General features: G+C 36.5%; 1 protein-coding gene across 6 annotated transcripts in view; it reads left to right on the forward strand.

Annotated features, from left to right (window-relative positions):
* Nucleotides 1-21,636, forward strand: part of Spag16 (sperm associated antigen 16) — an 830,413-nt gene that overhangs the window by 509,002 nt on the left and 299,775 nt on the right. Inside the window, exon 14 of one of the 6 annotated variants that reach the window (XM_052749774.1) lies at nt 4,521-5,165. The exons of the other annotated variants lie outside the window; for them this stretch is intronic. Within the exon in view, the coding sequence (XP_052605734.1) occupies nt 4,521-4,586 (66 nt within the window). The 3' untranslated portion in view covers nt 4,587-5,165. Of the gene's footprint in view, nt 1-4,520; nt 5,166-21,636 lie in introns of those variants that run through there. 6 annotated transcript variants of the gene reach the window in all.

A 21,636-nucleotide genomic window follows, 5' to 3' on the forward strand; every position in this document is an offset into this window, starting at 1 on the left:
GCAGTATTAATATTGTTTTATAGCCTCTGATTTTGGTTGGTTCTAACAAAAGATACTAATAATACTAAAATGGCACTTATTTTTAGAAGATGACTTAATATGCTTATACTTTCAAAATTTTCTGGTTCAATGATTAATTAATACAATCGATAAATCAAAACTTAGACCTGTGTGTAGATTTATCAGCTACAAGAGCTGCAAATAATTCTTCATAAAGACAGAGAATCCTAAAAGGAAGAACTCTGGGCTGGTGAGATGGCTCAGAGGACTAAGGCACTTGATGCCAAGCCTGAGGATCTAAACTCAAGCCTAAAGATCTACATGGAGAGTCGACTCCTGCAAAGAGTATGTATGGTATACATACAGGCACACACACACACACACACACACACACACACACACACACACACACACACACACACAGACATACATACACACACACATACATTTACCAACTAAACAAAATATTTTGCTAAAAATTTTCATGACATTAGTTAGTCTCAGGAAATACTTAAAGCTTTTAAATATTTTAAAACAATATAGAGAATTCTGCAGTTAAAGAATTTGCTACAACAACTAGCAAAGATTACTGCCTTGCATAGATTTGGCAAAAGAAACTCTGACAAACATGTTATCTGATGTTCTATAGCAGTTTCCTTTGAAAATGGTACCTTTTTTGTTCCCTATAATGTCACCTTTCCTTTGAAGGGATGATTAGATGTATAATTATTTTTCAAAGTTATTTTCTGATTACACACCGTTAAGACACGCTTGCCATCACATAAAAGGTCAACAAATTAGGAATATATGAACCTGGCAGCAGTAGTGGGGTGTGTGTGGATAAAGCACTAGTCATCATTACAACTTTAAAAAAAAGTGTTTTGTTAAAAAACTAAGTGTGAAATTCTGTGGGAGCGGAAAACATCTTCTTGGCGGTGTCTGACTCACTAGAAAGATTGTGAAGATTCTAGTCATCAAAGGACAAGTTGGCATAAAATTAACCAAATTAAAAATACCTCTATTTCTTTTAAACTGCTGTGAGCGTTTCAGGATGTTAGACAGCCCTGGAGTTGTTCTCACAGACTGTTGTACACCTGGCTTTGGCAAACTTCGTATTTTGCACATGTACTCTACCAACACTCACTACTCTGTCTCTAATTCCTACAAGTTACCTGTTGTTGGATTTTACTCTTGGGCTCTTTGCTCTTTTGCCTCTTTGCTCCTTGGGGGGCCTGCCACACAGCTCCCAAATAAATACACAGGGAAGCTTATTCTTTCTTATAAAAGCCTGGCCTTAGCTTGGTTTATTTCTGGCCAGCTGTTTTTTTTTAACTTAAATTATCCCATATACCTTTTGCCTCTGGGCTTTCTCCTTTTCTTACTTCTGTGCATCTTACTTTAACTCTTACAACATGGCTGGCTGTTTGGCTGGGTGGTTGGGTGGCTGACCCCTAGTGTCTTCCTCTCCTCCTTTTCTTGTTCCTTGATCTCTCCTGTTTGCTCTCTTTTTTCCTTCTACTTATTCTCGCTGCCTGCCAGCCCCACCTATCCTTTCTCCTGCCCAGCTATCAGCGGTTCAGCTCTTTATTAGACCAATCAGGTGTTTTAGACAGGCAATGCAACACAGCCTCACAGAGTTAAACAAATGAAACATAAAAGAATGAAGCACATCTTTGCATTATTAAAACAAATGTTCTATAACAGAAACAAATGTAACAGTTACCCTCCGTTCTTAAGCACACCAAATCTTCAGCACATAGAACTAGCCGTCACTTCAGCCACCTAACCACATCTCCCTCTGATCCTTGGTGAATTTGTCTCTGTCCTTAAAGGCATACTTCATCCTCCCACAAGAATTCTTCATGCCTCAAAGGTCAGGTATTTGGAGAGGCAACCAAGGAAATTCTGTATGCCTTACAACTTTGCTAATTATTTCTTTGTAAAGTATTTAATGTTGAATTTGATAAATGAGACATTATTTTCCCCACCAAATGGCAAATCGCACCAATTTGTTAACGTATTAGACAGTGACTAATGGCTTCAATGATGTGGTAGAAACATATGTTAAAAAAGTCAAATGTACTTATTGTTTAGCTATAAGACCGTGACTGAATCAGCTCATATGTACTTTATAAACCACAGCATAGCAATAGCACAAAGTCTTTAAGCCTGGATCCAAACCCACAACCTATAACTTATTAACAAGGAGGCCTTGAACAAAATGCATAAATATCTTGGCCCTAGTTTCTTCATTTATAAGATATGTACAGTAGTTGTACATACCATGTAAGAATGTGATGGATGTGAAATAATAAATCACACAAACGATTTACAAACACAACTCATAAGAATTCAATATTTCTGATGTTTTGGAACCCTTACGCCATACTATAATTGTTTTTCTATCATGAAACTCTTGAGAGATTTTCCCCCAAAATTTAATAATAGTTATCATAGTAGGTTTCCAATGGTGGAGGAGGGATGAAGGCATGAGGAAAAGTGATAGGGAACAACTTATTTCCTAACTCGAGACTTATGTCATATTCTTCCTGTATAGTCTACTCCACCTGCTTTTCTTTCTCTCCTCATAGATGCCAATGCACACACCACTGAGCACATACCATGTTTAGCTAAATACTGTATGAATACATGACTTCTAACACTTACAGATATCCTATAATCTCATAAATTTTATCCATTTATAGGCTATAACAAAAATCATTCTTTTATCAATGAAAATGATATTTTCTAAAGGCTAACACTCACATACAAAATAGTATATTCCCATTGCTAGCTAAAAATGCTGTTTATATTAATTATAAAGTAAAAGGGAGAGTGATGTTATTTGTGATATTTATGAAAAGATTTTGTATGGAAAGTTTGTATATACAAATAAATGCAATAATTTATCAGAATTAAATAACATTTTAAAGCTTTATGGTCATTAAATTGATTTATTTTATATACAGTGACTTATTGTGATTAAAATTCTTATTTGCAATTTTTAAAATACAATGGGTTGTTTTAACCAAATGCTCTTCTACCACAAGTGTGAACAAATGCCAGTTGTTTTCAATAGGGATACTATCAAAGATGATAAGGTAAACCAAACCATCTATGTCTACTGCAGGCCAAGTTCACAGACTTCTAGACAGTATTTGCCTAATGATATAAACCTCTCAGTTTGATATAAACAACCAATTTCAGCGATAAAGACCAACGGGGTGACTATACCGTAAGAAAATTACTGAGTAGAAGTCTATAAACTTTGTCCAGACAACTTAATCCATGTTACTTTTATATATTTTGAAGATAAGTTTCTGGTAAATTTTTTTCATTGTTCCTTTTAACTTGGAATTAAATGCAATCCATACAAGCTGGCTATTTTTTCTGTTAGACATTTTAGACAGTTTAATTCCCACAAGGAACAGTGAAAGTTACAGAATAATTTAACCATATTACTTAAGAAAGTGAAAATAAGATAAGCGATTTTTAAAAAGTGTTCTACTATTAATGGTCCTTTCTCTAATTATGACCCAGTCCCTCTAGCATCAGAGTCCATTTCCTTGCTGGCTGCATCGTAACATTTTCATTTTAAAGCCACACAAAGTAAAGAAGGCTTGGCTAGCAAGGCCTCAAACAAGTGCGTTCTCTGTTGACCTGGTGTTGATATGGAGACCTTGACATCGCTCTGACCTCAACTTCAATACCTCGTCCACTTTGTCATCCTTTTACTCAGACTCAGTGAACTACATGGCCAAGCAATTGGTGGAGCTAAACCAAAGCAGAGGCCATCGTTTCAGATGTGGTAGAAGTTTTAACCTATATGATTGAATGACTAGTAAGACTGACTGGACTAGGGCCTCTGCACAAGCGAGACATTTATGTAACTTGATCTGCTTGGGGAAGGGGGGCCCTGGCAGTAGGATCAGGATCTATCCCTGGTGCATGAGCTGGGTTTTGGAGTTCACGACCTATGGTGGGTCACCTCCCACAGCCTAGATGCAGACCTGCCTCTACTGTATGTACCAGGCTCTGCTGACTCCCCATGGGAGGCATTACCTTATTGGAGGAGAGAATGGGAGTTGTGTTGGGGAACAAAGCCGGGGGGGGGGAGGGGAGGAGAGGGGGATCAGTGATTGGTATGTAAAATGAATAAACAATTTAATAGTAAAAAAGGAAAAAAAATGACATAATAATAATGAGATTATCTTAATCATAGAATGTACTTTGTCATACAAAGATAGACCTCTATACCTCCAGTCTTTTCTGCCTTATGTGTAGTAAGATGTGGGTTTGAAAGTCAGATAGAAAATTGAATCTAGATTCTGTAACTTCCTGGTTTTGTCTGGTAACTATGATATTTAACATCTCTAAAGTTCAAGGTTCTCTTTTTAAATGAGAATAAAATTTAAATAAGTCTTAGCCATATATATGTGTGTGTGTGTGTGTGTGTGTGTGTGTGTGTGTGTGTATAATATATATATGGCCCAAAATGTCATTTATTTGTTCCTTTATAGGCATCTGAAAATTGTGGCATGGTCTTCTCCTGGATTGCACTTCTCTCTCCTTGGAGGACAGGTTGAATGGTGCTTAATGAAACTGAATGGTTCCATAACACATCACTTAGCTCAGTGTTTGGTCTGTTGCTGTCACTTTGAGGAATTCAGTGACTGTAACTCATTGAGCTAATTGTAATTCCACAGCTGTGTAGTGTTGATTTGACCTGCCTTGCTGCCTGTAGTTCCTTAATTTCAGTTCAACATGTAGAAATTACTTAGGAATAATCTTGTCACTGTTATTTATTCTTTTGCACATTTGGCCTATTAAAACTTCAGTGATGACAGCTTGGCTGTACCTTGTATAGACTTAACTTTGAATTCATTAGAGCACCACATGCTAATTATACTTTTTATGTATCATTGATGAAATTGGAAATTAAACGTAGTAGTATTTTTTTGGCAAGTGTTTCTAGCATCTTACTGTGATTGTGATCAGTGTAAAATAAAAATTCATCTCTTATCACATAAATCTATAGCACAAGAAAACTAATAACAGTGAATTAAAGTGCATTTTGATAAATAATCACTGATGCACCATTTAATCATGTTTCTATCTACCATTCCTTATACTCAAACCTTTCATTTAATATAGAAAGTAATGTAAAAGATGGTGAGCAGTTTAATGTTACCTACTGGGTTTGGTGATTGCACATCTTGGACAAAGAAGTAAAAGCTTCTAAATGTATTGAGAAACAAAATTAAATTATATGCTTTATTAAAAAAATCACAGTGATCATTTGGTGTAGTTTCTGCCACATAGTATTAAGTATTAACATTTGTGTAGAAATCTGGAGCATAGGAAATGGGGAGAAGCAGGAGAAATAATATTGGAAAACATAAACTAACGGTGATAAAAGAATTAATTTGATTGGATGGGGAAAGTAGGTTTTGTTTTCCATGAGTCATTCTTGGAAAAACCAATATCAAGCTGTATTTATTGCTGTTATGGCTTGCACTAAGTTTATCACCTTATAATTTATAAATATATATAGATATATACAGAACTTATGTTTGATAAAATATAAAGCATATTTAAATAGAAAAATCAGCAGCTTTCCTCTCAGATAATAGAACATTTTAAATTAAAATGTAAATTAATAACACTAACTAAAGATATGCTGTATAACAAAAGATATTTTATAGTATTAAAGAATGTTCCGGTCAGGGTTGGCGCACACCTTTAATCCCAGCACTTGGGAGGCAGAGGCAGGTGGATCTTTGTGAGTTCAAGGCCAGCCTGGTTTACAGAGTGAGATCCAAGAAAGGTGCAAAGCTACACAGAGAAACCCTGTCTTGAAAAATCAAAAAAAAAAATGCATCTCCACATCAGTGATGATATGTAAACAAATATTGACACACAGATAAATGATAATCCAGATTTTTTTAATGTATGGAGGCAAGCCTACCATATAGCTTCATTGTAAAGTAATATGTAGATGGAATAAAATCCAAAGGGAGATCTAGATATTGCTTTTTATTTGAGTGATTTTTGAAACTGAAAAATTACTCATTTTTTTATATGATTAGATAGAAGCAACTGATAAATAAAATTTTAAAAGAAGATTAATAAAGAAGACAACATCATAGGCATTTAGTTATAATATTACTATAAAACATAATGTTGAAAACAGATGACACATTGATAACCCTACCGAGAAAACAGACTACAGAGGCAGGAAATGGATTGAAGAATGTACTGTGTAATATATATATATATATATATATATATATATATATATATATATATATTTTTAAAAAGGTAAAATCTCCTTAGATCGTCTTTACTTTCTTTATTATCTTGTTCTTATTCTTCTGCTCTTTGTTTTGTTGTTTTTTTTGGTTTTGTTTGTTTGTTTAACTATTTCCTCTCCTTTCTCCACCTCAGGCACTGTGATTCTAGGTATTCATTCCCATATCCAGTTATATTGTGGTGGTGGGGCATGCAACTAGGGCATTTTGTGTGCTAAAGCACACTACTGAGCTGTGTTCCCAGCCCGACTCCTTGACATTCACAAAAAATCGCCACTGTCACCATTTTCTCTCAGTGTCGCCATTTTGGCCATTTGTTTCTCATTCCTAAATTCCTCAGCTTCTGTTTCTCATATGTCTCCAAAGCTTGGATATCTGGTTACAGTGTCATATAATTGAAGACTCTTTGTGGTGTTTTTTCAATGAATTTTTGCTCTGTTTTAAATTTCTTAATTACACAAGTAAAATCATGTTCAACAGAGGTGGATTTTTCAAACATACAAACAAAACCAAGCAACCTTAATGTGGTTAGCTTTCAATATTATAAGCTTTCAAATTTTTATGTATTTCCATTATGCTTGCTCTATTCAAAATAATTCATATGGTAGTCTATACCTAATTTTGTCTAACTAATGTGTTTTACTTGCCTAATTTTCCTTAACTTATCTTGAGTATTTCATATATTAGTATATGCACATTCTTATTTTTAATTTTAATGCAATTACTAATATGTTACAATAAATTTTATAGAGATATCAGTGTTTGACATTGGAACTGTTCAGATATATATATGCACATATATATATATTCACTCCTTTATTCAGCACATCATTATTCATGATATTTGAGCCATGAAAACCCAAGTGCCCATTGATAGATGAATGGATAATCATCCTTATTTCCCTTTTTACTTTGGCACCACATACTGCCCTTGTGAAAAGCCAATTTATATTTGTACATTCTTATGTATTATATAAAGGACTACTACTTTTTAATGGCATATTTAGGAATTTGAGGCATACCTGACATCAATATCTCAAAGATTTCTTCAATAGCCTCTGTGTTTCTGGGAGATCTATTCTGCCAATCTTCACTGAATAGCCTGGACCCGCGCTGTGCTTGACATCTCCGAGGGCCACTTCCCTCATCAAGGCTTTTCTTCTGCATCATGTTGCTTCTCTGCCTGGGGCATTCTGTTAGCACAGCTTAATGGTTCAAATTTAAGTTGAAAGAAGTTAATGCTCCTGGCAGTAAATGGAAGACAGCAGATAAATAGCTCAGCCTCACTTTCCCTGAGAAAGTGAAGTATACTTTATATAACATATTTAATTAGTACAAACCTTGGAATTTTCCTAAAACACTCTCATTATAGGCTTTTTCACTTTTTCTTTCCCCCTTTTCACAGCTTTGCCTTTATTTTATGGTTCACCACTCAGAGAAAATCCTTAAATGCTGTTGGTTGTTTTTGCTCTTTTGGGGGACCCACCCCCCAGATCCCTTATAAATGATTCACAGAGGCTTGTTCTTAATTATAAATGCCTGGCCATAGCTTGGCATGTTTCTAGCCAGCTTTTCTTAAATAATCCTGTTTATCTTCTGCCTTTGGGCTTTTACCTTTTTCTATTTCTGTGTATCTTTCTTTCTTATTCCATTGCTGGTTGTGCAGCTGGGTGGCTGGCCCCTTGCATCCTCCTCCTTCTCCCACTCTTTCTTCTTTTTTCCTACCAGCTTTCTCTTTCAATTTATTCTCTCTGCCTGCCAGCCCCACCTATCCTTTCTCCTGCCTTGCTATTGGCCATTCAGTTCTTTATTAGACCGTCAGGTGTTTTAGACAGGCACAGTAACACAGCTTCACAGAGTTAAACAAATGCAACAGAAAAGAATGCAACACAACTTTGCATCATCAAACAAATGTTGCAAACATTTTTTATCACATTTGTTTATCCACAGCATAAACAAAAGTAACACACCTTAAAATAATATTCTACAAGAAATCAAAATATTTATTGCAGTGATATTTTGATGGGATCTGCCCTAATGAGCAGAGACCCTCTTCATGTAGCTGCACATGGCAGGTCTAATGCATGTTGCTCATAATGCAGCAAAGGTGATGTGGGCATTTTGGCTTCACTTTACCTCTTTGTCCTTATTGGTTTCACATTGTCTAGCACTGTTAGAAAGGACGGGTCTTAAATAGATCATAGCACTCTTGATATTGCCTCACCGCAAGTGCTTGACCTTGTCATATATTTCACAAATGGTGAATCTCATTCTGTCAATAGTTACAAGTGAACACAGGCCTGGGATTCAAAATGAAAAATAAACTGACAATACATGAACACCCTGCAGAGGTGGAGTGATCACCTGGATCGGGAGAAGATAGAATACAGATTCTGGGAGGGAGAGCAGGCCAGGTTAGAGAAAACAGGGAGACTTACTAGAGGACTGCAGTTCTGCCCTCTAGAGTTAAATTAGGAGACATCTTTGTGCCACTTAAGTTAGAAGGTACAACTGGATCTATTTTGTCTGACTATGAGAAACCATGGGTTTTAGATCCTTGATAAAGATTGGCTCCAGAAACTAATACAATGAAGAATTTGGAGTAGGTGAGAAAAATATTATCCCTATGAATTTTTTATATAGGTGTTCTTTGGAGGCCACTTGGAAAAGCTGACATATACATACTATAGTGGAACAAATACTGACTTAAAAATAGAAATACCTATGAAGCAAACATTGGTTTTGTTTTATGTAAAAAATTAAAAAGACACCACCTGTTGAGAAGTGTGAAAAATGTTGACAGAGCACACCTGTGGATAAGCCATAAAAAGATATTCAAATAAATGAGCTGGCAGAGCGAAAAATGAGACTCCCAAGTCGCAATGTGTACCATCTTGCGGCAATCAAGGGAAGGTAAGTGTTTTGGGTCAATGTAAATCAAAAAATAAAAAACAAATTAAATAGGGGGATTGTTGGAAGAAAAGGAGGTTTTAGCAGAATAAATGAGTGGTGAAGGAGGGAAGTGGGGGAGAGGACATGTGTGTGGAATTATCAAAGACTAATAAAAAGTGGACTAGGCCAAATGAAGGTGATATGCGCATAACAACTAATGAATATATAGGGTAGATGGACATCACAGCAAAAGCCTACTCAGATATTTCAGATTGGTACTATGAAGACCAATTTTACAAAGCAAACATTTACAGAGTGTCAGTGCTCTGATGAGTACGTGGGAGTGAGAGAAGGGAAAGAGGCCAGCCTGAATGGAGTGCAGTCCATGACTTGAGGAATTTATAGTTTATTGGTCTATTGAGCCCAGTCAGCAATAAATATTAATTAAATATTACTTATTAGCTTAAACACAGTGAGAACAAGGCAGCAGTTCTGCAACTGCATTAGGTTCAGAGGGGTGGCTTGTTTTGATTTTAGATTTTCTAGAAGGTACTCTGGCTGACCTGCTGAGGGGAGATTGAAAGAGGAAAGAAAATGGCAATCATATCTGCAGACTTTGGTGGTATTCAAGTAAACTAAGAGCCATGGAAGTGACGAGTCAATTGGCTTATACTTTATTCTCTAAGGAGTGTGCCTATTTTTTTACTTGCTTTTGGGGACTTTAAGTTTCTGTCTTACTAACTAAAACATCACAAGAATAACACAACCTATACTGCACCTAACAATTACAAGTAGTAACATTTTTCTCTATGCCTGTTCTTTAAGTCTGACTGTACATAAACATATACAATTTTTCCAAAATATTTGGAAGTAAATTATAAGTGAAATACCCCTTTGTTTATAATTAAAAAGAGTGTTTATTTAACAGAGGCATATTTTCTTGCTCTTAAGAAAATGGGTCAAATAAGTAAATTGCCATTGGCATGATGATTGTCTAACCATAAGTAGACATTATTCATGTTTGTGCCTTTGTCCTGACACCTCTGCATAAGAACCATGCATGAGTATCTGGTTGTTATATCTCTTTAGCTCCCTTTAATCTGGAAGAGTTCCTCACTCTTTCATATTGCTTCATGATATTGACATTTTTAAAAGAAGAGGCTATTCATTTATAGACAGTTCTTGTGGCAGTTTGAAAGAACATAGCCCCCACAGGGAATGGTACTATAAGGAGGTATGTCCTTCTTGAAGTAAGTGTGCCCTTGTCAGATGTGTGTGTCACTGTGGGGATGGGCTTTGAAGTCTCTTTTGCTCAAGCTTCCCTCAGTGTGACAAGGAGTAGACTTCCTGTTGCTTGCAAGACGTAGGACTCTCAGCTACCTCTCCAGCACCACGTCTGCCTGCACGCTGCCATACTCCCTGCCTTGATGATAATGGACTGAATCTCTGAAATGTAAGATACCACCTCAATTAAATGTTTTCCTTTATAAGAATTGCCATAATCATGGTGTCTCTTCAAAGCATTAGAAACCCTAACTAAGACAGTCCTTCAATTTTTATTTGCCTATCATTACCTATTGGTTAGATTTGGTGCATGCTACTTTAATAGGAAAACCTCAGACCTGATGATTTTTTTCAGAAAATTTTATCAGGGAGACACATGCTGTTGACCTTCCTGGTGACTGTTGATAACTTTGATCATTCAGTGAGGGTGGACTGTGCTATGGCTCCCTGCTGCACAGCTGAATATTTCACTTTGAAATTAATGAACATCATGTTACTCTGAGATTGTTAAAAATCTCACATCTTCTCCAAATCCCATCATCCGGTTTTACTATCTACTGATGACTACCAACTTGGTTATGATCACGGATGCCCCAGGTCATTTTTAAATTCCATCATTTCTTCTTCACTTGCTATTTGATTTTCTTCTCTTTTAATTTTATGTGTGTGGGTGCTTTGCTTAAATATGTATGTCGGTGTACAACAAGCATGCTTAATGCATGCTGAAGCCAGAAGAGGGTATCAAAGGTACAGATGGAAGTGAGCTGTCATGTAGGTACTGGGAATTGAACCTATTTTCTGGAAGAGCAGCCAGTGCTCTTACCAGCCAAACCTTCTTTCCAGTCCCTAGTTGTTGGTGTTTGTTTGTTTGTTCCCTTAAGGGAAGAGCTTTCTTCTCTCCCACATTGTTTGTGCACCATTTCTATTTACTAAACTAGAAATCACTCTTGTCATTATATAGATGCTTAGATTGTCTCATTTTTCAACCAATGGGAAACTCTTTAAGGATGCCATAAAGAGATTTTAATTTGGTCTATAATTCTTTAATAATTTCCCTCACTCCCAACCCAATATGCTTCAGGGCTCTCTTGTACTTTGCCTTACACTGCAACTAGCCATTTATCTACAACTCTGGGTCGTTTCCATGGAAAGCTGTATGACAGATCAAGATCTGGGCTCTATAGCGTTTCATCCTCATAATGGGGCCATTGAATGCCCTCATTCTCAGTAACAGGAATGAAAAATATTTAAGGCAAGTCGGTATGTAGACTCCTGCTGGCATCTACTTACACAACTAGCTAGCTCTGTTAAAACTGAGTTCACAGAGGTATATCTTGTCGACATGATCGAATTCACTCTAATTTGCCCAGTTCCCATATTAATACCCCCTCAACAGTGATAAACATGGTTATTATACGCAATATACTGATGTATATTATTCAACCTTATATGTATAGAAACTAAACTTATTACTGTTAACCCAGGCTTCTTAAGAAGGAAACCTAGTTACTAGGGTTCAGTACTGATTCAGAGTTCCTTGAGTCTTCAGCCATAGGCTTGCAGTTTTGGAGATGTCTATTTCCAGTTTGCCCTCCTACAGTTCACATTAGTGTGACTAACATAAAATGTTATTTATTTTAAAGATGGTATATGATATGTTCAGTTTACCCATTCTTCTGTGTCTCAAAGGTTCTGAAATAGCTAGAAACATATACACAAATATATGTATGTATTATTTCTATTTTATTCATTTTAATAAATTATTTTTGTTCTTCTATACTTAAACTAGACTTGTCTAATACAATATCTTTGTTTTGTATTGAAAATGATATTGCACTTATTTACTTTAAAATACTTTTGGGTATTTATCTTATTAATGTCTTTAATTTTATGGTTTGTATTAAATAAGCTTGTTTTGAGACCTAGAATGTAATCAAACTTTATGAACACCCAATGAGTGTTTGAGAATGAAGCATGTATGCCACTTCCTGGGTGTGCATTTCTCTGCTCCTGTCTCCCTTTACATGTCTTTATATCATGTCATTTCCCCTGATTGGTCTGAAGCTAATTCTAATGTTTCATTCCCCTATAATTAGCATGTCTCTTTGCAGCTCTTGTTATTTTATAAAAGTATTTGCTTCATTACCTTGGTACACAAAGGTGACAGTTTTGTCATTACTTTGAATTGAGGCTTTCAGTACTGAAAAGAGTCGTGTTTGCCACCCTGTGTCTCCCGAGTTTGGAAGTGAGTTTGTTCATTAGTCAGCCTTTGCTTTATTTTTGTTACCAGAAGCCTGGTGCCTCAATACTCATCTCCTTCTATTTAGTCTTGCTAAATTATCTTAAGTATCCTATACTCAGAATATTATTTGATTTCTGTTCTGTGTACTAAATTAAAAATCATTTACTTGTAATGGAAGAACTAACCCAAGTCATTCATATTTACTGATGAATACTAAATGTTTGATTACAATACTGTCATATTATATTTTGTAATAATGAGATGTTTTATGTTTGCTGTGTCTCTACACAAAGTGGCTTTTAATTTTCTTCCTGAATGTTTCTTTTGATGTATAATGTTACTTTTGTCCTAAGACTTAACATTTTGTTTTTTTTTAATCTCCTTGTTTGCCAGTATTATTTTTGACATGTTACTATTTTCCTACATTTTCAGTGGTATAGTCTGAGCTATTGCCTACAGGCAATTCCTCTTTTTAATTATTTTGCTCTATTCTTGAAATACAAATATAATTGTATCATTTTTCTCTCTTATCTTTCCTCAATCCAACCCTTCCCATATAACCCCATGTGCTCTTGCTCTCTCTCTCTCAAATCCATGGCAGATATTAATAAATATTCATGAATATATAAATACAACTTGTACGGCGCATATAATGTTATGTGTTTGTATATATTTTCAGGGCTTCCCATTTGGTATTGGATCACCATTTGTTGTGCTCTTCCCTGGCAAGATTATTTCTCCCACTCTCAGCATTCCTTAGTTGTCTATAGTTCTTTTTCTAGGATTGAGGCCCCATGAGATTTCCCCTTCTGTGTTAGCATGGCTGTTGGTGTCATCCTTGTTTTGGTCTTGTTTCACTGACCATGTTGATGAGACTTTATGAGTGTAGTTCTTTCCGGTTGCATAAGTTACCCTCTTTAGAGACTCCAATTATACCAAATTGGATCTCCTTTGTTTGTGTCCCATGTTAAGTTCTTTCATTTGAGCATTTTTGTTTCTTTTTTATTTTCATTTTGATTTGCTATTCTATTCTATTTATTAATAAACTTCATTATATTGCCAGATTGGTCTATTTTTCCCTCTTAGCTAACAGTCATTTTTAAATATAGTTTGGCATTTAATTTTTTTCTTTTTTTCTGTCCATTTTTATACTTTTATTGAACATAGATTTTATTCTCATATAATACATCCCAACCACGGTTTCCCCTGCATTCTCTCCTAGCTCCCCACCATCTCCCCTCTCCCCCAGATCCACCCCACATCATTTCCTCTTCAGAAAAGAGCAGGCCTCCTAGAAATGACAGCCAAATAGGACAAAACAAGATACAATAAGACAAGTTTAAAGCCCTCATATCAAGACTTGAAAAAGCAACCCAATAGGTGGAAAAGAGTCCCAACAGCAGGCAAAGAGTCCGAGATACACTGGCTCCCACCATCGGGAGTCTCACAAAAACACCAAGCTAACGACTGTAACATATATGCAGATGACCTGGTGTAGACCTGTGTAGCACCAGTGCTTACTATTTCAGTCTCTGTGAGCCCATGTGAGTCTTGCTTAGTTGATTCAGTGGGCCATGTTCTCCTGGTATCTGCCATCTACAAACTTTTCTCCCCATTTCCCTGACCTCCCAGGGGAGAGAGCTGATAGAGACCTCCAATTTAGACGCTTTTTCTACATAGGTTCTGGCTGTGGTCTCTGTACCTGCTCTCATCTGCTCCCAGAAGAAGCCTCTCTGATGAAGAAGACTAGACAAAGCACCAATTTATGAGTATAGTAGGGAAAAAAATCAATGAAATGATTCTTAAAACAATTTCTTATTTTTATTTTAGGGTCAAACTATTTCTTTTAAGCCACACATTTCAAAATGCTTGTTAGTATCAATTGGGTTTGACATGTTGCATGGCTTTTTCTTCCTTTGTTGTTGGTTTTGCTTGGTCACAGAGAGCTTTGTAAGCTAAATCAGTTGTCTTTTAATCCTCTGATTTATTTCTATCATAGATTTTAGCAAATAGAGACTGTATTTCTTCATTTAAATAGTCTGAGCTGATAGTTTGTCCTGATGTTTGAGACTAAAAGATACCCTATTTTGTCATTATGAAAAACGCAGTTCATTATGTGGATTTGGAGAAGGTAGTATTCAATAGGAAGATATAAATTACTAGTTCTCCAATTGTGATCTATATTTATTTTACTGTGACGTGTCTAACTTCTCCTGCCCCTGTGCTTTTCTCTTCCTTCACTGCCATTTTCTAAGGGATATTGCTTCTGTCTTTTGAGTCCTTTCTTACAAATGTCTTTTCCTCTGTGTACGCTTTCTCTTCCCCAGTAGTCTTTGCTCTGATTTTTACTTTTTCAGTGTTCTCATCCACACGGGATATTTTCATACTTAGTTTTAGATGAAACACTTTGTCTGTCTTATAGGAGATGCCATTTAGTAAAAAATTCCAAATATTATATATTACTATTTCAGTGTGTATCAGAGCCTATCATCCAGAAGCCCTAACAGCATTGAAGACCTAATTTTCTTTGCTGCAAATCCAAAATTCCATCATATAAAGAAGTAAAAAGTACTTTGTATGGGGTGCAAATAGGTACTCCATCAATTCCTAAGAATTTGCAGCAATCATTGAAGACTTGAGCATCCCTAAACAAGGAGGAATGAACGAGGTCTACATTCTCTTTTTCTAATTCCCCGTTCTATACCTCTTCATTTGTATCCCCAATCCAAAAATCTGCTTTTCTGATATAGAGTAATTCACCCACCCCTCTTAAGAGTTTCAGTGGGAGAAAGCCTCTCATAGCAACCTTTGGTTCAGAGCTGTAATTAAAAAGTATTAGCTGGCTTTTAGTCTGTGAATAAAGTCAGTTAAATAATCTTAAAAATCACTTACTGACAGTGCACAAAGATAAAGAAATGATTTTTTTAAATCAGACATACGAGAATCTAAGATCTTACTTGATGCTGATACTTTATGAAATTATGTATTTTTTTCTCAAAGTGGACAATGGATATGATCAACCAAAGGAAGAATTTAATGTCTTATGCTTTCATATTAGGCTTGTGCTTGTGGCTAAGGATGTTGATAAGAAACCTGTATGAGGACCTTGGGATCTCTCAAAATCAGAACTCAGAAAACCTCACTTTATTAACTCTAAACCTATATAACATACTGTTAACACTTTCCAGGGAGCCGTACCTCATACCTCTTGGGTGTTATTATTTTTTTAATCCTTTGGTGACAACATACTGTGAAGTGAATTTCAGAGATAAATTAGTCATAGAAAATATCAATAGTCTATTTACCCATATGTCCAGTTCACAAGGAAATTGGGCATATTTACCTGCCAGCATTCCCCAGAGTACTCAGCCACCTGAAGAGATTTGCTGGAAGACAAGTTGGCTGTCTCTATCCCTTCCTTCCAACCATTTAATGTGATTTTTTTGTATTTTTTCCTCCTTTGCTTGTTGGGTGCTTAAGGTGTAAATATACTCAGCAGTGGCTGAGTATATGTGGTCGATTTTAGAGAAAGTTCCATGGGGTGCTGAGAAAAAGATATATTCTTTTTTGTTAGGGTGGAATGTTCTGTAGATATTGATTAAGTCCATTTGTGTCATAACATCAGTTAGGTCCCTCATTTCTCTGTTAAGTTTCGATCTGGCCGATCTGTCCAGTGGTGAGAGTGGGGTGTTGAAGTCTCCCACTATTAATGTGTGAAGTTTGATGTGTGATTTAAGCTTTAGTAATGTTTCTTTTACATATGTGGGTGCCCTTGTATTTGAGGCATAAATGTTCAGAATTGAAACTTCATCCTGGTGGATCTTTCCTATGATAAGTATGTAATATCCTTCATGATCTCTTTGGATTGATTTTAGTTTGTTTATTTTGTTAGATATTAGAATAGCTACACCAGCTTGCTTCTTAAGTCCATTTGATTGGAAAGACTTTTCCCAGCCTTTTACTCTGAGGTGGTGCCTGTCTTTGATGTTGAGGTGCGTTTCTTGTATGCAGCAGAAAGATGGGTCCGGCTTTCTTATCCATTCTGTTAGCCTGTGTCTTTTAATAGGTGAATTAAGTCCATTGATATTAAGGGATATTAATGACTAGTGATTGTTAATTCTTTTTATATTTTGGTGGTAGTGTGTGTGTATCTCTCTTCTTTGGGATTTACTGCTGTGGGGTTATCTATTGCCTGTGTTTTCATGGGTATATCTAATTTCCTTAGGTTGGAATTTTCCTTCTAGTGCTTTCTGTAGGGCTGGATTTGTGGATAGGTATTGTTTAAATCCGGTTTTGTCTTGGAATGTCTTCTTCACTCTGTCTATGGTGATTGAAAGTTTTGCTAGGTATATTAGTCTAGGCTGGCATCTATGGTCTCTTAGTGTGTGCATTACATGTGTCCAGGACCTTCTGGCTTTCAAAGTCCTCCATTGAGAAGTCAGGTGTTATTCTGATAGGTCTGTATTTATAGGTCACTTGACCTTTTTCCTTTGCTGCTCTTAATATTCTTTCTTTAATCTGTATGTTTAGTTGTTTAATTATCATGTGGCAAGGGGACTTTTTTGGGGGGTCTAGTCTATTTGGTGTTGTATAAGCTTCTTGTATCTTCAAACATGGTATGTACCCACTCATAAGTGGATATTAGATATAAAGCAAAGGGTAATCAGGCAACAACCCACAACTCCAGAGAAGCTAACTAACAGGGAAGACTCAAAGAGGGATGCATGGACTGCCCTGGGAAGGGGAAATAGATGAGATCTCCATGAGTAAACTGGGGATGAGGGGAGGGCAATGGAGGGTAGGGGATAGGGGATTAGAACATAAGGGAATGGGATGGTTGAGCTGGAACAGGGAGGGATGAGGAATGAAATGAAAGAGGTACTATGATAGAGAGAGAGATCATGAAGATAGAGAAAAACCAAGTGCTAGGGAAGTTGCCAGGAATCCCCAAGAATGACCCCAGCCTGGGCTACAAGCAATAGTGGAAAAGATGCCTGAACTACACTGGCTTACCCCAGAGATCAGACTGGTGAATACCCTAACTGTCATCACAGAACTTATCTCCAATTACTGATGGAAGCAGATGCAGAGATCCACAGCCAATCACTAGACAGAGCTCCAGGAGTCCAGTCAAAGAGAGAGAAGAGGGATTCTATGAGCAAGTGCATCAGGACCATGATGGAGAAACATGAAGGGACAACCAAACCAAACTAGAGGGAACTCATGAAAGTTGGAGCAATGGCTGTGGAGCCTGCATGGGACTGGACTAGGCCCTTTGCATGGCAAGACAGTTATGTAGCTTGATCTGCTTGGGAGGCCCCCCTGGTGGTCAGATCAGAATCCATCTCTGGTGCATGAGCAGGCTTTTTGTAGCCCACTACTATGGTGGGACACCTCCTGCAGCCTTGAAGCAGGGGGAAGAAGCTAGACTTGCCCCTACTGAATGTGCCTCCCCATGGGAGGCCTTGCCTTCTTGTGGGTGGGAGTGGGGGGTGGGTTGGGAGAGGGAGGCTGGGGGGCGGGAGGAAGGAAAAGGGAGATCTTTGATTGGTGTGTAAAATAAATGAAAAAAATTTCTTAATAAAAAAATAAATAAATGTCATATTCTGTAAAAAAAAAAAAGGAATAGTGCAGTGGTGCAGTGGAACTGGGAAGGAACACTTGGACATGGAGTTGAGGATGTTGGAAACATTTACTCTTAGTTTGCATCTCTGGCTCATCTGCACACAGGCAGCACTCTTCATATTGGAGGTTCATCCATCTGAAGGAACAATGCTATTGTCTAATTGATTATTCCTTGGTTATATATGAGCCTGGGTTCTGATTTTTTAACAATAGGGAGTTAATTTAGATATAATGTTGAGTATTATATATATAATATCATTCCACATATATAATTTATATCATATATATGTATATTTATATATGTCATATATAAATATATATTTAAATATAGTATTTATAGTGTACCATATATGTATATATATACATATATGGTTCCTTTATATTCAATATAGTAAAACAAATTCATAGATCCACATATTACTAAATCTAAACATAAATCCCAATTAATTCCAGTAAATTATTGAAGTAAAAATATACTCTAAAAGGTTTGCCTCCATTAACCAGGGAGGAATAGTTAAGAAAATTAAATAGTGAGAGTAGAGAGATGACTCAGAAGTCCAAAGTACTGGGGGCTCTTGCAGAGGTCCTGGTTTAGATTGTTAGCAACCCACCCACATTGCAGCTCACAAATGTCTGTAACTCCCACACCAGGGGATCCGGCGCCCTCTCATGGTCTCTGCAGGCATCAGACACACACACAGAGCACAAATGTACATGCAGGCAAAACACCCACACATATAAATGATTTTTAAATGGTGGTTTTTGTGTTAACAGTAGTTGTGATTTTCATCACTTGGTTAGAAGCACCTCTTATTTCCTTCAATATTTAGCTTTTCTAATCTATATTATAGTAATGATAGGTTCAAGTTCTTACTCAGACTAGAGCCGTTTGTTTAAAACACATATACTTTGCCTTTTGTTTTAAATGTAACCTTGCTAGTTTCAGGAAAAATGATGTATTCATTATATTTAATTTATATATATATATGTATATATATGTACATATGTATAGTTGATTATGTATATTTCAGTGTAGCTATAGGGTTATTACTAGTTCATGAGGGGTGTTACATTGGTGTACATTGTAAATTTTAAAATCTATGTGGTTATAGATGAATATTATTCAGTCACATAGAATTATTTTGGATAGATATCTCAAAACCGTATCTTATTAGTATATATTCAGTGGGCTCCAGAGAGCTGAGGACCAGCAGAGTAGCCCACGGTCATTGTGAGTTTATTACAAAAATGCTGGAGGCAGCCCTGGGGACTCCTAAAGGCAGATTCTTGGGAGGGCAGGACAGGACCGAGGTGGACCTCATTTCTGAGAGAAGTTATATAACATATCTCAGATTACAAGGCAAAAGAGAAAGAAATAACTTATAAATCATACTTTGCTAACACGCATTTTTTAGAAACTCTTGAAAAAATGCAAAGTGATGAGTGTTTTATGTTAAGAAATATTTTATGGGAAAAGAATATAGAAAAGTTAGATTCCATTTTGTACATATTTCAGCCAGAAGTGTTTATGAAGAAAGTCTTTGGCAAAGAGACCATTCTTAATTTCCATTTTTTATATCCTATATTTTCAAAATTTGTAGCATTGAAGTGTTTTATTTCATTCCTATTAGTAAAAGTTTTACTTTAAATGTGGCTTGATTTCTGCTTTAAATGTGTCTGGCTCAGTCTCTCTCTAGTGGCGACCTCCAGGATGTGGGAAAAGCCAGATGTGGTGTGGTTTTCTGAGGGACAAGATTGCACAGTCTGTCACTAAGGTCCAGAGAAGAGACTCTGGCATGAATAGTCTTTAGTTTGATTGTGCTCTACAATTACCTAATGTGGTTATGTTTAAATATAGAGCCCTGGGCCCCAGCTCAATAAATCCTAACTTATTTTACCTTGAAAATTACAGGAAAATGGGTTTTCAAAAATATCCTATGTATGTTGGTTATCTAAGCATAAGTTAAAAACTACTGATTGTGCTGACACCCATGAATTTCATGATTTTATTATTTATTATTTTCTTTCAATCTTTTTACAAGAGTGGGGGGTGGAAATCATCTTATTTATGTAGCCCAGGCTGACCTGGAACTCGAATACATACAGGAACTCAGCTCTTTCTGTATGTATTTACCAAGTGCTCGGATCAGGGGTCTGGGTCACCACACCCAAATCTTTTAATTTTTGTTCAAGAACTTTACATAATAATATTACTAGAGTAACTAATATTATCTGTGGAAATCAAAGGATAGAACTCAACCTTGTGTTAAATCTAATACAAGTGAGAAAACAAACTATATATTCTCATATGTGTAGCTAGAGTTTTCCTGCCTGGCCCACAGTCAGGACAAATCTCTCTCACCCGCCAGTCCCACAGCCGTCAGACCCGACCAAGTAAACACAGAGACTTGTATTGGTTTCAAACTGTATGGCCATGGCAGGCTTCTTGCTAACTGTTCTTTCAGCTTAAATTAATCCATTTTTATAAATCTATACCTTGCCACATGGCTCGTGGCTTACCGGCATCTTCACATGCTGTTTCTCATCGTGGCGGCTGGCAGTGTCTCTCTGACTCAGCCTTCCACTTCCCAGCTTTATTCTCCTCCTTGTCCCGCCTACACTTTCTGCCTAGCCAATGGCCAATCAGTGTTTTATTTATTGACTAATTAGCAACACATTTGCCATACAGAACATCCCACAGCACTTCCCCCATTTTTTTTTTTTTTTCAAAAAGGAAGGTTTTAACCTTAACAAAGTAAAATTACATATAATTTGGGAATTTGGGCGTAGCTTCTCTTACTACTTCCTGCTGGAGGGGGGCGCTGTATCTTATGGGGAAACAAAGAAAATTTTAGGATTATGGAATAGTCCATGAGGCTGTATCGTCTGAGCCAGTTGCCTTGAAACCATTCTGGATGTTGGATCATCTGGGCCATGGTGTCATCAGAGACCTTTCAGGGGGTCTTGGCTGGTCAAACCTGATGTATCTTAACCTGGAACAAATCCATAGCCTCTGGCTTTCTGTGGGAACAAAAGCAGAGTCTCCTTTCCAAAGCAACATATCCTTATATTCAAATTTTGAAGTCAAGGTACCTTTAAAATATACATTTTGGCATAACTCAACAGCTTTTACAATCAAATGTTTTTCTGCAGTTAAAAGTCCCAAAGACAACACAATGCAGATTCTCTGTGTAATATCCATTTTTACGTGGCTTATTTTTTATACTACCTTTACTGTCTCTTTAAAGACTTTATTTTTTAAAACTATGTATTTATTTCTAT

This window comes from Peromyscus californicus, unplaced genomic scaffold (genome assembly GCF_007827085.1).
Source record: "Peromyscus californicus insignis strain IS unplaced genomic scaffold, ASM782708v3 Scaffold_21__1_contigs__length_65335640, whole genome shotgun sequence".
NCBI classification, from domain to species: Eukaryota; Metazoa; Chordata; class Mammalia; order Rodentia; family Cricetidae; genus Peromyscus; species Peromyscus californicus.